Raw genomic sequence first — 21,164 nt, 5'->3', positions numbered from 1 at the left:
CAGAAGAGCTTTTTATGACTTTCTCTCCCACGCTGCACATCTTTGGCCTGCTGTAGTCTTCCTCTATCGATTTCTGCCTGAGGAGCCACTCAGATGCAGAGTAAATAATCGCAATGTGCTGAGAAAAGCAGAAACCTTCGGATGATAACCTCACACATGCAGCTTGTGTTGCTGTCAGCTTTCTGAGGATTTAATCACAATTTTCACATAGCTCATCAAAACATAATGAAAACAGGATTTGTGATTTGATTAGGAGTTAAGACAGGCCAAGGTAATAACAATTTTATGAATAAATAGAATTTTTGGTTTTTGAAGATTTAATTTTTAAAAAATCTGGAACAATAAATGATTAAAAACGAGCTGCACCATCATCCTGACACTTCTTGTCGTTTTCTTCTGCCTGCAGGAACACCAGGTTGTTGATGGCATGACATGCTTCTCAAAATACATCTATTTCAAAATGGCCGTAAGAAAAATCCTAATTAAAAAAAAAAAAAAAAAAAAAAAAAAAAAACGTGAATCTCATCGAAAATGGCGTATTTCCATAAAGCCAATGTATTTTCATAATTCTAATACATAGTTCTCATGTGACGTCACAATTTTGTAACCGACAGCCATCTAGGCAGGCAGTTGCCAAGGAGTTGCTATGACAACAAGAAACAAACCACTAGCTTAGAAGTAGCTCTCGCCTCGTTCTTACCTAACTTATAAAAAAATAAAAGTACATCACCAATATCTGAGTACTCTACCCACCTCTGTGTATTACTAATATCAGCGATATTTACTGTAGTACTTAACATCATGTCTATGGTACCGACTGTCGAAGTAGCAAGATTATCTTAGCTAATGTAGCTAGCTAGGACAGACGTGTATGATGACTTCCGGTCAATGGAAACGCAGTGTCTATGGCAGATCCGTTTCACCACACTTACAGTCCAGATATTTGAAATCTGTTTATGACTACGGATTAGTAAATTAAGATATCTCTATTTATATTTCGACTAGATCAAATGGCGTCAGCTTTACCATTCGGCTGTATGTGAGCTTCAGTTCAAGACATCTACAATGAATTACTGATTATCTGAAATATTATTTCAGATATGTACTATTGAATTATAGCTAGTCATGAAATAAATTTGCAATATCTTGCTTTTCGTTCTGACTAGTCATAATTCTACTTACATGCATCTTGAATAACACTGTAATTCAATATAAATTAAATGTATTTTAGATAGCGGTAAAAACTCAGACACGTTATTGATTGTAGGCGCTGCCTGGGTGTCCCGGTTTAAAATTCAGCGGTGTTTATCGATCTGCCCCATTTTCTCATGCAGCCGGGGTTGTTCCTGAAGATGTTGCCCCTCCTGTTTCAGGTTCTTCCATCCGCACCAGACAGACTAACACTAATGCATGACTTCTGAGTGTCTAATGATTGTAATGCGAACTATGCCAGAAAGAAGAGAGGCTGCAGGCATAAGTGGTAAGAAATATGCTCCATGCAGGCAACAACAAATATCTCACTCTGTTTCCTTTGCTCTTCCATGAGAATATGTTGATTCAAAGACCATAAGGCTGTATTCACATATTTTATCCACTTTAAATGAACCAGAGCTTTTTTAATTTGAATGAAACGACTGTTATGCTAAAAGCTGAGCTAGTTTTTTGTTTAGTGCGTTAGCGGTTTTGCTAACTTTTAAAATCAATTCCCTTGAATTAATTTTGAACTGCTCATTTACTCCTTTCAGTTGAGTGAAGTTTGAAAATTTTCACTTACATGAAGAAACAGCCAGGTGTTAATTAAACAAATACATGCAAAAAATTCACCTGGTTTGTTTTATTTGGTTCCCATAATGCATTGCTTCTGACCTGCCCTGGCCAATTAGGCAAAATTAGCAACAGATTTAGCAACACTGAACTAACAGGTTGGTGTGTAATGACTAATTTAGCCTTGATGAGGGCGATATGCTATGATGTAACATGTCATTGATATATGGTGGGTGTCAACATGGTTGAAGTTAGCTTCTGCAAATTGCTATGTTGATGTAAAGCTTTAGCATTAGCAGAAATAAAGTTTATGGTTAGTGCTTTAGGGTTAGTGCAACTAGCTTTTTAGCTAGCGGTGGTCAACACTCAATGTCAGGGACTTTGTTTCTTTAAATCGGGAGTAGATGTGTTGTTTTTTTGACATCTTATAGGCGACTTCAAGTTGTCAGATGTGTTTTACTTACTTATTTCTTCATTATATCAGTCTGGTGGTAAATAGGCATCAGTGTGACTGGAGACACTTCACCACAAAAAATTGTTTTTTGTTATTTAATGGAGCCATGTTGGTTTTGAAAGCTTTTCCCCCCTTCATAGATTAGAAAGCTGGATTTTGTATTTACTACAGAGTGGTTAAGAAAGCAAAAACAAACAAAATCTATGAATGTTTAACAGAATTTCCATGTAAAATAGGAGAAAACTCTTGACCTTCAGATGGGTTGCGTCATTCAGAGACAAGGCAGACCGGGAACGCTTCCCAAAAAATGCATTAATCTGCTACTACTGGAGGAAAAAAATACTATGTCCAGCTGCCGCGTGCAAGAGGGATTTAAAGGGATGATGTAAAGCGGCGAAGGAGGGAGGGGAGAGAAGATGAGGACGCCTGGCATTGCTGAGAGGTTGAGGGGAGAAAAAAGGCGTGGCGGGCCGGCCGTAAGAGCTGCTGACCTTTAGAGGAAACCAACAGGCAACGGAGACGATGCTGCTACAGCAGCTGTGAAGGAGCTCAGTTTCATTAACTGTCTTATTGCACAGACATTAAGAAAACAGGAGGTCAGTAGAGAGCACCATGTTGTAATGACAGAGGCCTGAAGAAGACTTTGCTGAAATCATGAAAGAGTTTTGATTTATCTCCTGGGCTTCATATTCTGGGACAATTAGAGGGTTAAATCAGATTTTAACTTGCAGTTTTTCAGGCTTTCTGATTGTTTATTTATAAAGAACATGTTGTTTGCTACGTAACACAGTTCGTCATTTAGAGTTAGCACCGCTAACGAGCACAGTGAGCGGCGCTAACTCTAAAGAACTAACTAAACACTAGTCCAGAAACATTAAAACGGCGTGATACTTAGTTAACGATAAAGCACCACACCAGCGTATCATTTGGTGCAGGCTAACGCTAACGTTCTATTCCAACATTGTAGTCAGTGGACTCTAATGAAAAGAAACTGTGGTATTTAGTGGAAGCTAATGCTAACATGATGTATCACCATAGTATTTAGAGAAAGCTAATGTTAAAGTGCTACACCTATTAATTATTAATCATATAAAAAAGGATTTTAGAGTTTCAGGTTGACATTATTTATGCTAAAATATGAATTCTTTTGGATGCACAGGGCCGCACTGAGTCGCTCCATTGGGTGTTTTTCAGTCACTGGAGGTCCTGAGTGAAAGCTTGAACTAATCTGCAGACACTAATGAAACCAGACTCCATTAGTTCTGTGTTTACTGCTGCAGTAGATGACTTATTAACAGCCCTAAAACCGTCAGATTGAGATTATTCTCCAGTTCTATTGTGACGAGTTAAATCAGCATTTAAAAACAAGTTAACAGGACAAAGTTCAGATTTTTTTTTAATTTAGGCAAATCTGCAGGATTATGTTTTTGTGTAAAGACCCTCCTCCCACTGAAGTTTATTCCTTTATTAGAAAAGGTTTAATTATAGACTCAGAGGATGAAGGTTATTTTCCTGAAATAAACATTTTCTGCATCAAAGAGAATTATTCTCCGTGTTATTTCAGGAACAAAGAGACAAGAGAGCAAAGAGTCCATAAAACATTTAGACAAACAGACTTTTCTGAGTCTGTTTGGGTTTTAGTTCATCTGGGTTTACTGACGACTCGGCATTAATTCAAAAAGGTTTTTCTAAGTCACTCCTTTTTATTTTCAGCCTCATTTACCTTTAATACACAACTAAACACATAGGATTTAGATAGATTTGTTTAATTTAAATATTATCTATTTTTAAGTCTAAAAGGTGTGAGCTTTCATCAAACTAAACCACGTGTGATGTTTATTTTTTAAATAAATGTCACAGGCTGATGTTTGCTGGGAAGAAACAGAAGCAGTTTTCACGTCAACACAAAACTTCATTACAGGCTTCAGCTGAAAATTAATCTTCCCAAATATTTATGAAGTCCAGAACAACACAACATCAACTAGAAACAGCAAATCAAATAAATACCAAATCCTCTGAAAAACAGAAAAAAACAAAGCGTTTGATTTGGACATGGCTGCATTTGCAACAAACCGTCACCAGATTCTGAGCGCGCTGTTTCTGCTCTGCAAAAAACAATATTTTAAGCATTTTTGCCTTATTTCTTCTGAAGACGTCATAGAACCTTTAAATAAGACAAAACTTATAGTAACTTTTCAACAAATATAGGAGTTTGTTTTAAGTCAGTAGTCACTTAATACTGATGAAAAGTTTGATTTCTACTGGCAGATTATGTCACTTGTAACAAGGAAAAATGTTTTGTTATAAGTGAAATAATCCGCTACACAAACTACACTTTCAACTGTAAACTATCAGTTTGAGAATTAAAAAAAAATTTAATTGATATAAGCAATTTTTCTTTTCATTTAAAACTCCAAAAACGTAACTTACAGCAGAAACCAAAGAGTTAAATTAAAAATACACTGTCTTCAGTCAGAGGCTTCTTCATAATCGCTGTAATACAGACTGCTGCAGGAGATCTCGCATGTCAGCAGTTTCACCATTTACAAAAACTATGAAAAGTTTCAGTCAATATGAATTACAACAACATTTAATTTCCCTTTGGAATCAACAAAGTATTTATGAAATTGATATTTTTTTCTAAATAAATAAAAAAAATAACTCAATTATAATCATACTTATTTTTAATGTCGATTTATGTTTTTGAAATTTACTTTTTCCTTAATATTTATGATTATGATTTATTATTTATTGATTATTTATTGGTGAGCTGCACATTAACTCATTAAAAGACAAAAGATTTAGTCTTTTGAAAGCTTTTTTTTCGTGAAGCCAGAAGAGAAAAAAGAAACATTTTCAGACCCTCTGGAGTGAATCATCAACCTTTTTATAGTTTCGTACACAGGGAATTTTCCCGCCTGTTCTGAAGATAATTTTAGCACAAAATGAGTCAGAAAAGCTGCAAAAGCAAAACTTCTGGACCATTTCAGCTAAAGGTTCATTTACTGATTCATTTGAGTGTTTATCATGAAATATCTGCTGTTTGGGTTTTTCAGAGAAACATTGAGGAGTATTTTACGTTTACTTGAGTAATTTTATTATTAAGTATCTCAATCCACTGTGAGTAATTTCAATTAATTCAATTCAAAAACATTTTATAGATCCCAAAGGGAAATTTTAAAAATTGATTCAATTTAATGAAGAATGAGCTTTTTTAATAATAAAATAATAAAACAAATATTCAGCAAACACACCTGCAGTTTTTTGTTAAAATTACAATATAAAGTTTATATAGAAAGAAATTGATTTACAAAAAAAAAAAAAATAAATAATTTCTATTAACTATTTTTCATTTTGGTTCTTAAAATTTCCACATAAATTTAGATTCTGATGGTGTAATTTAAAAAATTTAAATAATGTTTTGATCTGTTATCTCACTCTTACTCTTACTTTAGTTTGATTTTTGGCTACTCTCCCCATTTCTGTCGTTTATACAAATATGCATTAATACTTTTGACCCAAATCTCTCGCTTTAATGATCATTTTAAAAATCTGCTTAATTTAGCGTTAATATTTAGACACAACTAATCCGATTTAGCATTTGAACGCCTCATTGCCACTTTGTTAAGCAATAAGAAGTACAAATTCCGAGCGGCTCCTGGAGGCAGCATGAGGCAGCAGCTCAGTGTGGGAGGTTGAACCGATCCAGACCGTTCAGCCTTCATCCTCATCTTCATCCTCAGCAGCATCAGGACCCCTCCCTGCTGCACCTGCGGCGCTGAAGGACGGTAAGAGGCATCCAACCATCCATCCAACCATCCATCCAACCATTCATCCATCCAACCATTAAACCATCCGTTCAACCGTCCGTCCGTCAGACGGAATTCGCCGCGCCTGGGCTGCGTTGAAAGAGGATTAGACTCAGCTTGTTTTTATTGATTTTTATTATTATTTTATCTGAAGGAATCTGCCTGAATCAATAAAATTATCCGAGGTTCTGGTTCCGCTTCGTGCAACGTGAGTAAAAACTGAAATCTGGAGTTAAAAATAAAAAAAATAAAAAAAAGCAGAAGGTTTTCTTCAGCTGAAACTGAAGCGTTTCTGCGTTCATCTGGTGCGTTTAGCTCGGATTACCGTTGCGGGATTTCAGAGACATCTCCCCATTCGCGTTTTCAGCTCGTTTAAATGTACATTTCATGCATGTTATGGTTAATTTGTGTTTTATGTGTCTGAAATCGCGCTTAAAATGGGAGAAACGGGTGAAATGCGTCCATATTTCCACACACGTCCCCGGGCAGCTTCATGTTTTGGGATTTTTCCGTGATTCTGAGATGATGCTGCAGTTTGTTTGGATGTGTGAGCGACACAGAGGCCTGCAGCCTCCCTGACTCATGCTGCTCTCAGTAGATTCAGGTGACCCGATTCTTTATTCTTATTTTAAGGTGGTGAAAACAGACCTGAAGGCAACAGCTGTGGAGCATTTTAGTTAACTCATGAGCAAAATGTGCAGGATTCATTCTGGGTTATGCAACGAAAAAGGCCTAAAAATAGCTCGGAGGGACGGAAACAGCAAATATAAGGACATTTCTAGAATCATAAATTAGTTAAATCAACTGGTTAAATGAAGAGTTTTGGTTCAAGATGCAAAAAAATCCAGATTTATGTAAAAATGATTTTAAAATAATTTAAAAAGCAAAAATGAATAAACACAAAAATAAATGATAAAACAGCATAAAATGAAACAAATGGAAGAACATTGTGCTGTCAGGAAGAGCAGGAGCTTCTTAAAGAGACAGAGACCCAATTTCAAGGTGTTAAATTCAGAGTTGGGTAGTGCTTAGTTACATTTACCCAGTTACTTGAGTAAAAGTACTTTTAGGAGTATTTTTACTACGCTGTACTTCTTACATTTACTTGAGTAATTTTATTATGAAGTATTTCTATTTTTACTTCAGTAAAATTTCTGGATGTTCGACCCACTGAATTAAAAACATGTTTTAAACAAAAATCCAGACAGTTTTTGTTAAAGTTTTGTAAGTTTTTTAATGAAAGAAACTTATTTGGAAAAACTTTCATTTTACCTGATTTGTTATTTTTGTTACTTATATGAATTATTTTCATTTCGTCCTTAAAAAACCAAAATTTCAACTTAACTTTACATTTTGACCCATCGGATGAAGTGGTTTCCAAATATAAATGATTGATAATTTGATCAGTTGCTCAGTACTTGAGTAAAGTTTTTACCAAATACTTTTGTACTCTAGTCATTTTTTGGACGGCTGCTGAAGTAAAACTACTCTTACTTGATTCTTTAGTTATGTAGCATTTGTAGAACAACTGAAGATAACAGTTACTTGATTGTGCCGTAAAATGTCTCCATATGCCTGAAAATGCATAATGCTGATTGGAAGGAAATATTCCAAGATGACAATTTCAGAACAGCTGTGAAGCTCGGTGGTGGAGGGATAATGGTGTGGGCCCGTTCTCAGTGTTGGCTCAGTGAAATACTTCAGCAGATCCAGACATTCTGGAGGATTTCTCTCTCCAGACACTTCCTTTCTGTTCCAACATGATGGTTCACCATGCAGGCAGGAACAATGAGCAGAAGAACTTGACAACACTTTTGAATTGAATTAGAGAGGCGATGCTTGTCCAACATCAGTGTCTGACCTCACAAATGGTCTTCTGAAATCAACCCTGTGATTGGCTCAGAGCTGTGATTTTTAGATTAAATGTTTTTTCCTGTTTAAATTAATCACAACTGGAAATTCCCACTTTGTTCAGTCTGTAAATGCAACAGTGTGCTTTTGGTTTAGTTAAAGTTACAAACAATTAACAGCAATAATTTGAGTTTAAGCCAATAATAAGATACATTTCGACCATGTTATTCATTCATCAGTCAGTTTCAAACTAAATAAATAGTTTGGAGCTAAATAATTGACATTTAGTCATCAAGTTACATTTTTAGTATTATTTTGACTTTACTAATGTTTAGTTAAGCTTAGTAACTAAATATTTAGTTTTATTAGCAAGCTAATTATTTAGCTTGATGGCTAACAATTTAGGTTTGCAACTGAACATTTGGGCTGTTAACTAAATCTTTAGCTCCAAACTGAACTGAATGTCACAACATGGTGAAAATAAGACTCAGATTTCTCTTATCATTGGCTCAACAAAACTCAAATTATTGCTGTTAAGTTTTGACTGTTTGGCACTCCGTAGGAAACGGTTCAAATGGGAATCAGGTCAGAACAGTAGAATATTTGTAAACAGCCAGTAAAACGCCGTTCAGAAAGGTTGGCTTCGAGGAAATGTCCTGCTCGAGTTTAGATGAGCAGGATGAGGAGCTAAAGAGCTGAGGAGTTTCTGCAACCAGCCATGTTTTACAGTCCAGAACTTTAACCCGGATCCGTCCTGCGGCTCCTGGTGTCGTCTTTCCCAGGTCGGCCTGACTCGGTAAAAAGCCTCTGAAGGACGAAATCTCCTGCAGTCATCATCCGACCGGACCGACTTCGGCTCAGGTTCTTTGAGTAACACGCCTGAAGCATCCCATGATGCTTCAGGCCTGGGCGAGGCCGAGGGCTGAGCTGGGCAGATTGGGTCAGGCAGGACGGACAGAACAGAACCGAACACTCAGCAACACGAGAAGATTGGATTAGAGCCATTGTAGGGAGAAGAAAAAAGTTTATGCCAAAACGCCTACAAATTTATAGATTATCAGAAAAAAACTTTTTTTCTATTCTGAGAAAATTCCTTTTTTCACAACACTTCTGAGAAAAATCTCAACATTTCTGAGTTTTTCTGTAACATTTTTGATTTTTCAAACTTTGAAATTTCCTTGTTTTTCTAGAAAATGTCTGAGATAAATATCAAGATTTCTGAGATTTTGTGGCAAATTTTTAACTTTTCAAACCTAGAAATGCCCATGTTTTTTCTAGAAATGTTTTGAGCTCAATCTATTTTTTTCTACATTAAATATGTTGCTAATAAAAATCCAAATTTTATTTATAAAAAGAATTTAAGGCCACAAATCTGGAAACCTCCTGCCTGCTTGTGTTAAAGACATTAGAAGCAAATGTTTCTTAAAGCACACGTCTGTTTTAAAGGTAAAAACTACAAAATGGATCTAAAGTATTAACAAATACCATCTGAAAAGAGGATAGGAAGAGCTATTTTAAACTGTAGGACGCATCAGATAAACACCTCAGACGGTTTCCTGTCTGTAAGTGAGAAGATGTTCGGCTGGCAGTGAAAATTAGTTCCTGCTCCTTTTAACGAGTTCAGAGTCTTTTCCAGACAGAAAACAGACGCAGCTCATTTCAGGAGTTTGTTTGTCATGTTTTTGGGCAGTTTCCCAGGGCGACATGAGGAAGGGGCGTTGGGCTCTAGAAGGAGAGAAATGTCTTCTTCACAACTTTCTGCTGGGAAAAAAAAGAAGAAAACTCCTTCAAGAACCGCCTGGTCTCTGCAAGACACGACAGCAACTCTGCTACCTCTATTGATTTGTTAACTCCAGTGTGCACAGTCTCAAAAAAACCCATCTGCTTAAAAAACATTTTTAGAATAGTAATTAAGCAGTAATTATCAAAAAGAGTTACTCTGTACATTTTTCAAAGATCAAAAACTTGTTGAACTCCTCAAGTGGCAGTTTTTGCTCCAACTGGTTCAAATTCTGTAAAATCTCCTGTTAAGCATTTTTTGCTATCCAATTACTAACCAGTTGGATAGCAAACTCTATAGTTTGGATTTTTTTTGTTTACAACAAAACAAGTAATCTAATAAGAAAGTTTGTTGGTTTTTTTATTTTAAAAAGTTATTAAAACGATTAATCAGATTAATTGTGATAAATCGATTATTGAGATAGTCATCAACTACTTTAGTAATCAATTGTTAACTGGAGTATACAGATAAAAAAAACCCTAATTGCTAAAAGAAGAATATATTTAGAGCAGCAATTAAACCAAAACTGTTTAAAAGATAAATTCATTTTACATTTAGGATAAAAAAAACTGCTTTGTCTTTGAATGTTAAACCCAGAATGACTCAACTTCACTTCATTCAAATTCTGTAGGATCTCCAAGTAAGCACCTTTAGCTAATCAATTAATCTATTTATGGAAAAAATAATCAAAAGAGAAAGTTTGCTTTATACTTTGATTAGGACTGAATCGATTAACTGGCATTAATCAATTCTTGAAATAATAGGTTGAAGTGAACTCTGGTGCCGCCAAGCGGGCTGGAAACCGCTCCATAAGCAGGAAGTGGTTTACAGTGTAGGGCATTCTGGGTAAATACAACAAAACCAAACATGTTAGCTTAGCGCTAGCAGGAAAAATGGCTCGTGGTTTTTAGCCAAAGACTAAATAGAAATCCTCTCAACCGCTGAAATCTGATGCCACTCCATTTTTATTTCCATTTCATGAAGAAGGAAGTTGCACTCAGAGCCTCTGTGTCGTTTCCTTCAGTAGCGCGTGGTGCAGCGCCCCCACAGGCCAGGAGGGGAACAGGTTGCTCAAAGGGTTTGGTTGGTTTGACTCAAATGTTGCCATTTCGGTTCCTGATCAAATCAAGTCTACTGGAATATCAGACGTAAAAAACACCCTTAAAGAATTATATGAAACATCTAAAAAGGTTTTTGTTTTCTTCATTGCTCGTTGGTGGCCTTTCCTTTTTAACCATCATGACCCGTTTACTATCCTGTTCAGTTTAACCGTTCGGTTTCAGTCCCAGCTTCTATTATACTGTTAGGGATTTGGTTCCTTTGCTCTCGTTTCACTTTTAGTTCCTGTCCTGAACTGAAACTTGCAGTTAAACTGGAGTAAAAAATCCGTTTAAATGCTTTAATGAAAACAGAAAAGTTTGTCTAGATTAGTAAGAAACTCTGATTTCAGAGGTTTTCATGTAGAAAGTATGAAATTAATGCTGTGGAAAACATCTGAAGTCATTCCATAGATTTCCACATATTGAATCATTTCGTTACCAAATAAACACTAAAGATAATAAAGTGCTGCAATATGTGAGTGAATTACTTCCTCCTGTAGATGTGGGTGTAATTAGTGACACCAGCAGCCCTGCTGAGATGAATGACTCTCTCTAATCTCTCATAATGAAGCCAACTTATTGCTTTTGTTATCTGAGGACTTCATCATTCAGTGGCTGAAAAACAAAGGGTGACACCATGAAGGTCAAAATAAAGCAGCATTTTATTGCTTGAGAAACTTGAAGGCTGAAAATAACTCAGATTATTTTAGTCTGCTTGTTTCCTCACCAACATCAGGAAACATTTCAGTTTTATTTAAAACTTCTGCACCAGAATCACAACATCTTGACTCAAGTAAAGGTAAATATATGTACCACTGTCCACTTTCAGCTAATAAAATCAACATTTTACATTTCGTTACATATACCTGCACCTGGAAATGAGTCGACATGTAAACACGCAGCTGCGTTTCAGAACATTACCCATCATGCAGCAGATGCAGGAGTGTGTAGGCCGGCTGTGATGTGGTGTGCGCCCACTGACCATCAGACGGCTCGTTTCTTCTTCTGCACAGAGCAACAACATTCAACCAGATAAAATCGGGTTAGATCTCTTTAAAAGTCACGTTGAGTCAAAACTTTAACACCAATATTAAAGGATTAATATTGGATGCCTGGAATGAAATGTATATAATGTAGAACTTTCTAAGAAAATTTCTGAGATCAAATTTTGTTCCTGCATATTTTAAACTTTTAAAACACAAATTTCCTTGTTTTTTTCTACCAAATTCTTTGTTTTATATTCAGAAATTTCCTTTCTGAGATTAAACTAAAAATGTTCTTGTTTTTCTAGCAAATTTTTGACTTTTCCAACTCAAAGTTTTGTTTTTTTAGAAACAATTCTGAGATTAATTAATTTTTTTTGCAAACACCAGCCAATAGTGTCTCAAGTATCTTTAGCTTGGCTGTTTCTGCTTCCTGAGCTGCATTTTCTTTGGACTATTTTAGATGTGAATCGGTGGATTTAAGTTTCAGAAATAAATCCACAATAGGTGAATTTCTTGAAAGTATTTTGCAGTTGCATTCTATAGAAAAATCGATAAGTAGGAGAATTTAGTGAACATTTAGGAGTTGTGTTTCACAGCCAGTATGCTGTAAATGTCAAGTTCTGGACTGAGACGGATGGAAAACTGACCAAAGTAAAACTTTAAAAGATCTTCAGGAAGAATGAAGAGCAGCGGAACAAGAGGGGAGGGAATATCACTGAGGGCTCATGCAGAACTCGAGGAGCTCAGGTTATAAATAACTAAACAAGATGCTGACCTTGGCTTTTATGTTACTTCCAGCTGATTGATTCTGCAAGCTGCAACAAAATATCACATCAAATCGGTTTTCCTCCCACCATCACCAACAAACTTCCTCTTTCTGATGCTTTTCACAGGATATTTAGATTGTTTTCAATGATTTAAAATGGAGATCTGAGGGTTTATTCACTTTTCTGCTTCTGCAGTTTTGATGTCAACATGTTTCCTGCTGAATCTCGGCTCCTCTAATGAGGCGGCTGCATGCTTGTGAAGCAGCTGCTGGCCTGTCCTTGTGCAGCATGCGATGCTGCGTGCATGCGATGCTGCGTGCATGCGCTCCCTCTGCTTCCCTCCCTCTGTCAGAAATGCTGCAATGCGTCTTCCTCAGCCAGCACTGGGTCAGTGTAACCAGCAGCAGCAGGTGGAGCTTCACCATAGAAACAACCAATCAGGCTCAGCACTGATCGGGATTTTCTGCTGCTCTGTTGTGATTATTGATCATTTAACCCATTCATGTTGGTTTGAAAAGGGGATCTGAGCAGAGTCACTAATCGATTTGGGTCAAACATTAAAGTGAAGATGGATAATTCAACATCTTTGATTTTCGTGTGTAATGTTGATAATTTACTAAAATAAAGTGAACTGAAGTGATATTGCGACTGCCTGCCTGGGAGTCATTTAGACGTTTCTCCTGCTGCTGGTTGTCGGATCGGCTGTTTGGTGTTTGAGAGGAGCAGGAAGACTCAATGTTTGGTTTGTTTGGTTGCAGGTCAGAGAACGCTGCGGTACCAGAGCAACGTCCTGCAGACGGTGGTGCTGGTGAACCCGGCACAGGAGGCGGTTTCTCTAGAGGTGAGTCAAGAAGCCACGAGGAGGTTCTGTTCTGTTCACTCTGAGCCGGTTCTGCATGAAAAACGGGTTCATTCACATGCAGAAGAAATCCTTCCATCCATTCGTTGTCCATCCACTTATTTAAATGTCCTTGAATCTATCAACCAATCCATCCTCTCATCCATTACTGTAACCTTCCATCCATCCATCCGTCCATCCGTCCATCCATCCATCCATCCATCCATCCGTCCATCCATCCGTCCATCCGTCCATCCATCCATCCATCCATCCATCCATCCATCCACCCATCCGTCCATCCAGTTGTTCTTGATGGATCCATCTATCTCTTAGGTAAAGGTTGACAAATATTAAAGCAGTGAAGCATCTCAAATTTTGAAGATCTCTCTTTTCACAGCTTTTCTTCCTGTTCTTGTTCTTGAGGAGAAACGTAGAACACGTTTCCTAAGGTGTTCCATGTCTGAAGTTGAGTCAAGCAGAGGTTGCATCAGTACAACAACAGTCAAAATATTCACTTTGTTTCGCCCAACATTTCAGTTTAAACATTTTGACTTTATCTGTCAGAAAATGTTATCAAGCTGTCACTGTAGAGCTCTGTTCTTTTACCTATGAACTTAGCTAATATCATGCTGTTTGATTTTTTTAATGTGTTTTACCCAGACAACTGCTCTGATCACTGACACTGCTGCTAATAAGTTGCTAATTCTGAGCGGCCAGAGCTCCGACCAGGGAGGCGATATTCTTCTGCAAAGTGGAGTCTTCGGTTGGCAGCAGTTTTCTGACATCATCTCCAACCCTCAAGTAGGACTTCAAATACCTTGGAGCATTATTTATATTCAGAGACATCTGATTTGACGTTTCTCTCTCTCTGTTTTAGGTTATTGAAGTCTTGTCCAGGGCCTCCTCGCAGCTGCTGTCCAGGCTTACTGTTTCCTGTCAGGGAGACGGGGGCTGGAGCTCCCTGGGCCAAAGCCAGGAGCAGCAGCCACTGCTTAATATTCTTGAGTATTGCTTAAACCCAGAGCCCCAACTCCCCAAAATGGACGGGGTCACAGAGTTCACAGAGTACGTCTCGGAAACGGTGGATGTACCATCACCCTTCGAGCTTCTGGAGCCGCCGACGTCCGGCGGGTTTCTGAAGCTGTCCAAACCCTGCTGCTACATATTCCCTGGAGGCAGGGGGGACTCAGCTCTGTTCGCCGTCAATGGATTCAACATCCTGGTGGATGGCGGGTCAGAGAGGAAGTCCTGCTTCTGGAAACTAGTTCGACACCTAGACAGGATCGATTCCGTCCTGCTCACCCACATTGGTGCAGACAACCTGCCGGGCATAAATGGGCTGTTCCAGAGAAAAATTGCAGAGCAGGAGGAAGAGAAAAACCAAGGGTCTGGCTCCAGTAGTAATGGTGACTGGATGAAGAACTTGATCTCCCCTGAACTTGGCATTGTATTTTTCAACGTCCCAGAGAAGCTAAAGATGCCGGAGTCTACTCTCAAGGTAAAGCGGAGCATTGAAGAGGCATCTCTCACGCTGCAGTACCTTAATAAGCTTGGCATCACTCCTGAACCTCTTCACAGGATAGTCAGTAACACTATTGAACCAATAACTCTCTTCCACAAACTTGGTGTGGGAAAGTTAGACATGTACGTCTTAAACCCTGTGAAGGAAAGCAAAGAGATGCAGTTTCTGATGCAAAAATGGGCAGGGAATAGCAAAGCCAAGACAGGAATCATGATGCCCAACGGGAAGGAGGGAGAAATATCTGTCCCCTATTTAACGTCAGTCACTGCTCTAATTGTTTGGATCCCTCATCGACCCACAGAAAAGATAGTGCGTGTGCTGTTTCCTGGAAATGCACCACAAAATAAAATCTTTGAGGGGCTTGAGAAGTTGAAACATCTGGACTTCCTGCGATACCCAGTGGCCACTCAAAAAGACATATCATCTGGCGCGCCACCTCCGATCATCAAGCAAACTAAAATAAGGTCCAGAACAGACAGCAAGGAGAGTCTCAAATCTTCACCTAAACCCCATGCCAAAGCATCTAAGAAAGAAACCAGCGGCCAGGAGGAAGAGTCAAGAAGTGACGCCACTAAAGAGAATAAAGTTGAAAAGAAAGAAGAGAAGAAACCTAAAAGTAATAGTTTAAAAGCCACCAAACAGCAGAAAAACAGCGAAGTGGCTCCTGGAACCGAGAAGACGGCAAAAAAGAAACTATCCAAGGAAAAATCTTCAAAACAAGAGAAGGCATCTAAAATGGATGAAAAGAAAGACAAAGAGAAAAAAGACACCAAGAAAGAAAAGGTAAAGAAAGATGAAAAAATAAGAAAGGAAGACAAAAAAGAGAGTAAAGTAAAGGAAGACAAGAAAAAGGAGCCAAGTAAACCAGAGCTTAGAAAAATCACCAAACCCGACCTGAAGCCACTCACCCCTGAAGTGAGAAAAACCCTGCACAAGGCCAAGAGTCAGGCTAAACCCAAAACTGATAAAAATAAGGCTGGCAAAGAGGAAACAAATGGGAAAAAAACAGTTCCAAAGAACATCCCAGATGAGGTGGCAGCAGCAGCTCTGGCTGACAGGTCCATTGTCTCCTCACCTGAGGACCTCACTGAGGACTTTGAGGCACTCAAACAAGAGGAGATGTCCATCCAGAAGACTGGATCTGTCCAGAATGATGTGATGCCTGAACCCCCAGCACACCTAGAGACTAAGGTTTCTCCTCAAGCTGTAACAAGTGAGAAACTAACATCCTCAACCACCGAGATAAAGCCTACTGGATCTAAATCCCCTGTCATCCAAGAAGACAAAAATGACAAACAAGTTACTGCTTCTCAACTAAAAGATGTGAGTCATGGCTTTGACAAGAAGTATGAGGAGGAGAAAATGGAGAAATATTACTTTTTAAAAGAAAACGTGACTGACAGATCAAAGAAAAGTGAGAGCTCAGAGGAGGAGGGTGATGTGATAGAAAAAGCAGAACTAGAAGGAACAGAAGACGACGAGGTCTTGAAATCTAAAACAGAGGAGGTGAGAAAGGAGTGGGACACCAAACCAACGACCGCAGCACCCCTACCAGCCTCTGCCTCTGAGCAGTTCTCCTTCATCCAAGACGAGACCATCCCTGGTTACTCAGAGACAGAGCAGACGATCTCCGATGAGGAAATCCATGAGGAAACTGAAGACAAGATTCCACAGCTGCGCTATGATGTGGGCTCCTACGACATTTCTGTTCCAGATGTTCCTGGGACATTTGAATCCATGCATGGTATTAAAGAGATGAAAAGCTCTGCAGTTTCTGATGTTCCTGATGTCAAACCTAAAGCTTTTGGTCAGGAACCTGAGCTTGCACCTTACCCTGCCATAATTGCTGCTCCTCTTGCAGAAGAAGAGCATATCTCTTCTGCAACATCTATCACAGACTATGACAGACTGTCATCTTTCGCCACATCTGTGGCTGAGGACCAATCAATTACCTCGGTGACGGCACCTCAAACAGAAGACGTTGTGAGGAATTCACTCTTGTTGGACACCGTCAACAGCGCTCCATCACGTGCGGAAGCCGCCCAAGGGAAAGACTATCTCCATTCAGCAGGCACCATATCCCCCACCTCCTCTCTGGAAGATGACAAGTGCTTTAAGTCTCCGTCCTCTGATGAATACCAGCCTAACATTCCGGAGATAGAGAGTGATGCAAAGACCAAAGCTGTCCATGAAGAAGAAGATGATGAAGAAGAGGAGGATGAAGACCAAACTCCAAATGTTGACATCCCTCTGGGTAAACTTCAAGAGGGCTATGAACAAGCTGCCTCACTGATGCACCAGGAACAACAAAAATCTCCCTCTATTGTCATTCCTGCACAGACTGTCAAGGAAGACCAGACTCTCCTCGGCACAGAAGCGTTTAAGACTGCTGCTGATGTAAAGCCTATCTCACCCCCTCCATCTTTCTCCCCTGGGCTAGAATCCCGATCCAGGCAGGACAGTGAGGAGAGATGCTTTAGTCCTGATGACAGCACCATGAAATTGGCTTCACCCACACAATCAGTGCCCACAAGCAGTGGTTACTCTCCAACAGAAGAAAAACCCTTTAAGCCAGAGGAAAAAGATGAAGCACTGCATGCCATTAAAACTGACGCTCAGAAAACTGACAGATCAGTCACCATCTCAGACAATACCTCCTTCATTGGCTTACCAGGCGACAAGACAGCTTTTGAAGTATCGGAAGAATCTGATGAGGAAAGTGAGGAGGACTATTACACCAAAAAGGAGTTAAAGCCCACTTTAAAAGCTAAACTCATGGAAGCAAAAGAAGGTTGCTTTTTAGATGACGACTTTTCATTCGAGGGGAAATCTACAAAGACAGAATCAGAAGCTCTGAGTTCAGACAAGATGGAGGTGTCCTTTAGCACAACGGAGAAACCCAAACCAAAAGTGATGTTTTCTGATGAAGATGAAAAAGATGATGCTTTTCCAGGTGGGGTAAGTTCTAAAACCCTTTCAGATGAAAAAGACAAAGGTGAGACAACAGATATTGCCATTAAAGAGTCAGAGAAAAGTGTCCATTTCAGTCTTTATGAATATCCAGAGAAAGAGAGCAGAGAGAGAGCAGTGTACACAAGACAGGATACACCATATGTTCACGGAAAAACATTCTCTTATGGTGATATTTACGACAGCAAAACAAGCTCAGAGGAGTCTGACTTGTATCGAGAGGAGTCTCAAGATAAGGTAGAAGAAAAACCTTCAAAGGATGAAGAAGATTTGCACACACATGAGCCTCCATCACAAGACACAATATCGGACAAGGTGTTAGAGAAAGAACAAAGAGACTCCCCCTCTTCATGGCTAGAGCCCAAGGGTACATCTGTCACTGATCAATTTAAAACAGATGTAAAAGAAAAAGAGACATTTATTTATAGTCAGACTAGTCGTTTCCCTTCTGTTGCTGACCGACCTGAAGCCTCGACCACATGTTTGTCGTCAGAAAAGGACCAAACTCTTGACTCAACGCCCCCAACATCCTCCTCAGTCATTTCCAGCGTCCCTTCTGCATCAGGCTACAGTGAGAAAGGCGCATGCTTAGAGATTGATATGCGAAAGCTAACAGCAAGAGACGAGGAAGATTATGATGATGAAGTTATCATTGATGACGATGAGGAGGAAGAAGATGAAGAGGAGGAGGATGAAGATGGCATTGATTCTGACATGGAAAAAGGTGCCAAAGAGAAATCTGAAAAGGAAGTACAAAGTCCAGTAAGTCAAATGTTAGCCTCAAAGAGACCTGAGTTTATGGTTTCTATGGCAGGGTACGGTTACAACAGTCAGGGAAAGCCGAGCATCGCAGAAACCAGCTCAAGTTCAGTGACTAAAGCTGGATGTCAAGTTCAGGCCGACTCCTCCTGTGTCAGCGAAAAGCCAGTGGATGTTGGGGCTACCAATTTGTCTAGTTACTCTTCGGGTTTTGAATACCCATACAGAACCGATGAAAAAGAGTCGTTTCTGTCAAGTCAGAGTGGAGACAAAGAAAAAGAAGATTTCTCTTCAAAATTGAGAGTGGACAGTTATTACCAAAGCGAAACAGTTGATACTGAATTTGAGAAACAGAAGACACCAGATATTTTGAGCAAGAGCTCATTGGAAGCAAACTTTCAGTACACAACCACAGCAGCTGCCCCTGGCTACTCCTCATCTTCAGCCTACAGCTACTCTTCCTCCACCTCAGGCTCCCTCTCCACCAGCCGGCAGTTTGGAGAGGAGCTGGAGACACCCGCATCCGCTGAACCTCTCTTTGAGTACTCCTCATTTAAAGATGAACACTCGCTTGTTATGGATTCTCCCTTTTCCAGTTCAGCTGGTGCCAAAGATGATTATCTTGAAGTGTCTGAGAAACAAGTCACTGTAGCAACAACAGCAGAGTCTAGTTCCAGTTTAGCTCGCTTCTCACCTCTTAGTCCTTTTGAGGAGGTCAAGTCCTTCCCAACGGCCTCATCTGTCGCTGCTGTTCAAGAGAAGAAGGAACATGTAGCTCCATTATGTGGAGTCACTGATAAAGGGCCTCAAGCTGACTGCTTCTTTAAACCTGAGTGGCCTGAAGATACCAAGTTGGACACAGCTGCTGGGTTTGGGGCCTCAGCGGGTCCCTTTGCAGACTTCTCTATGAATAAAGAGGCCGCCAGTGCTGCTCTGTTTGGTGTCACTTCCTCTCCCCGGCCTGACATTGAAGGAAAGCATTACTTTGAAGAGACTGACAGCAGTGAAGAGGAGAATGAGGAGGCATATATGCGTGAAATGACTCAGAGGTCTCCTTCCAGTGCTCCTACTGGTAGTCTCCCATTTTGTGACAAGCCAGTTGCTCCAGCCTTGAGTGCAAAGACAAGTGATGCACTTCCAGATGTTCTTAGCTCTTACATGTCAACACCTCTCCAGACAAGCAAGCCAGACACAACAAATGGGCCAACAGAGGTAAGCACCAGGAGCACCCTTCCTACTGGGGTAACAGGAGCCGGAGCACCTTCAGGCTCCGCCAGAGTGGAGTCTAGAGAGGGAGCAGCAGGGTACGTCCGGAGTTCATATGAGTGGGAAATGCCCAAGCCTCAGATGGGGATGGTACCTGGAGACTCCCCTCCTCATTACCGCCATGATGAAGAGTTTGAGGAGGAATGTGAGATGGAGCCAGAGCATCCTCCTCGCCCACTTTCACTTGCTTCACCTGATCAGCAGTTCCGCTCACCGTTCTATGCAGAAGAGTGCAGCCGAGGCGAGCAGGAAGATGATGATGATGATGATGATGATGATGATGATGATGACAGTGATCAGGACTTACCCATTGGAGCAACTTCTTCTTACACCAGCCGCACCTCACCTGGATACTCATCCTCTGAATTCAGGCAGCCCAAAGAAGACCTGTCACCATCCTTCATCAACCCCTGCATGAGGCGGCTTTCCAGCGACGAGGACGATGAGGAGGAAGGTCGCAGGAGCGATCAGTCACAGGAAGGGGATGAACATGACCTGTCAGTCAAGAGGAGGGCTCACAAGCAACCCCATATTCACCAGTCCCACAGCAGAGACAGTAGCTCTCTGCATCAGTCTGGTGGTATGCCTGCAGGGATGTGTCTGGCCACAGAGGACACTCCGCCCACCTCTGTCAGTGAGTCTTTACCCTCTCAGTCAGAGTCAGATCTGCATCCTGGCACTGCAGAGTACCCGTCAATTACAGGTGAAGGCAACATGGACTCAGATGAGGATGGAGAATACATGCCGATTGATAAATCTGCCACAGGGCGAGGTAGCCATCATTCTACCTCCAGGAGAAGCCATGACCCTCCTCCTGCTCCCCTCCTGGATCACTTCCCTCATCCACCCCACCCAGATGTCTGCATGGTGGATCCTGACTCTCTGGGTAATGGCTCTCTGAAGAAGGAACCAAAAGCCAAAAGTCTGAAGAAGTCTTCAGGCAAAACAAAATCAGCCTCTCCAGCCAGGCGTAAGAGGTCTCCAATGCCTGTTAAACAGACGCCGTCACCTCGGAGTGCTTCACTGAAGAAAAAGGACGCAGACAAAAGTTCGCGCATGTCTCGTCTGTCAGACGGACAAGGCTCCAAGGACGACGACCTCTCAAGATCAAGCTATAACCCCAGTAAAGGGCTGACAAACGGGGTCAAAACCAGCTCAGGTGAGCAAATGTAATGTCTTGATATAATCAGTTAGGTTTCTTTAGATTTCATCAATATGTTAAAATAAAGTGGCACTCTGGTAGAGATTCATTAAAACCCTTGAAATATCACAAAGGGATACTTTTTTGAAAATCTATT

At 40.2% G+C, this 21,164-nt stretch overlaps 1 protein-coding gene across 3 annotated transcripts in view; it reads left to right on the top strand.

Annotated features, from left to right (window-relative positions):
• Window positions 1-21,164, top strand: part of map1aa (microtubule-associated protein 1Aa) — a 31,887-nt gene that overhangs the window by 5,134 nt on the left and 5,589 nt on the right. The window contains exons 1-4 of one of the 3 annotated variants that reach the window (XM_044105686.1): window positions 5,597-6,006; window positions 13,270-13,352; window positions 14,010-14,150; window positions 14,227-21,025. In XM_044105686.1, the coding sequence (XP_043961621.1) occupies window positions 14,389-21,025 (6,637 nt within the window). In that variant the 5' untranslated portion in view covers window positions 5,597-6,006; window positions 13,270-13,352; window positions 14,010-14,150; window positions 14,227-14,388. The other 2 variants (XM_044105696.1, XM_044105678.1) reach the window with 2 other exon arrangements.

This window comes from Gambusia affinis, linkage group LG02 (assembly GCF_019740435.1).
Source record: "Gambusia affinis linkage group LG02, SWU_Gaff_1.0, whole genome shotgun sequence".
NCBI classification, from domain to species: domain Eukaryota; kingdom Metazoa; phylum Chordata; class Actinopteri; order Cyprinodontiformes; family Poeciliidae; genus Gambusia; species Gambusia affinis.
Note: the sequence above shows the minus strand (reverse complement) of the source record. Positions and strands in the feature narration are given on the sequence as shown.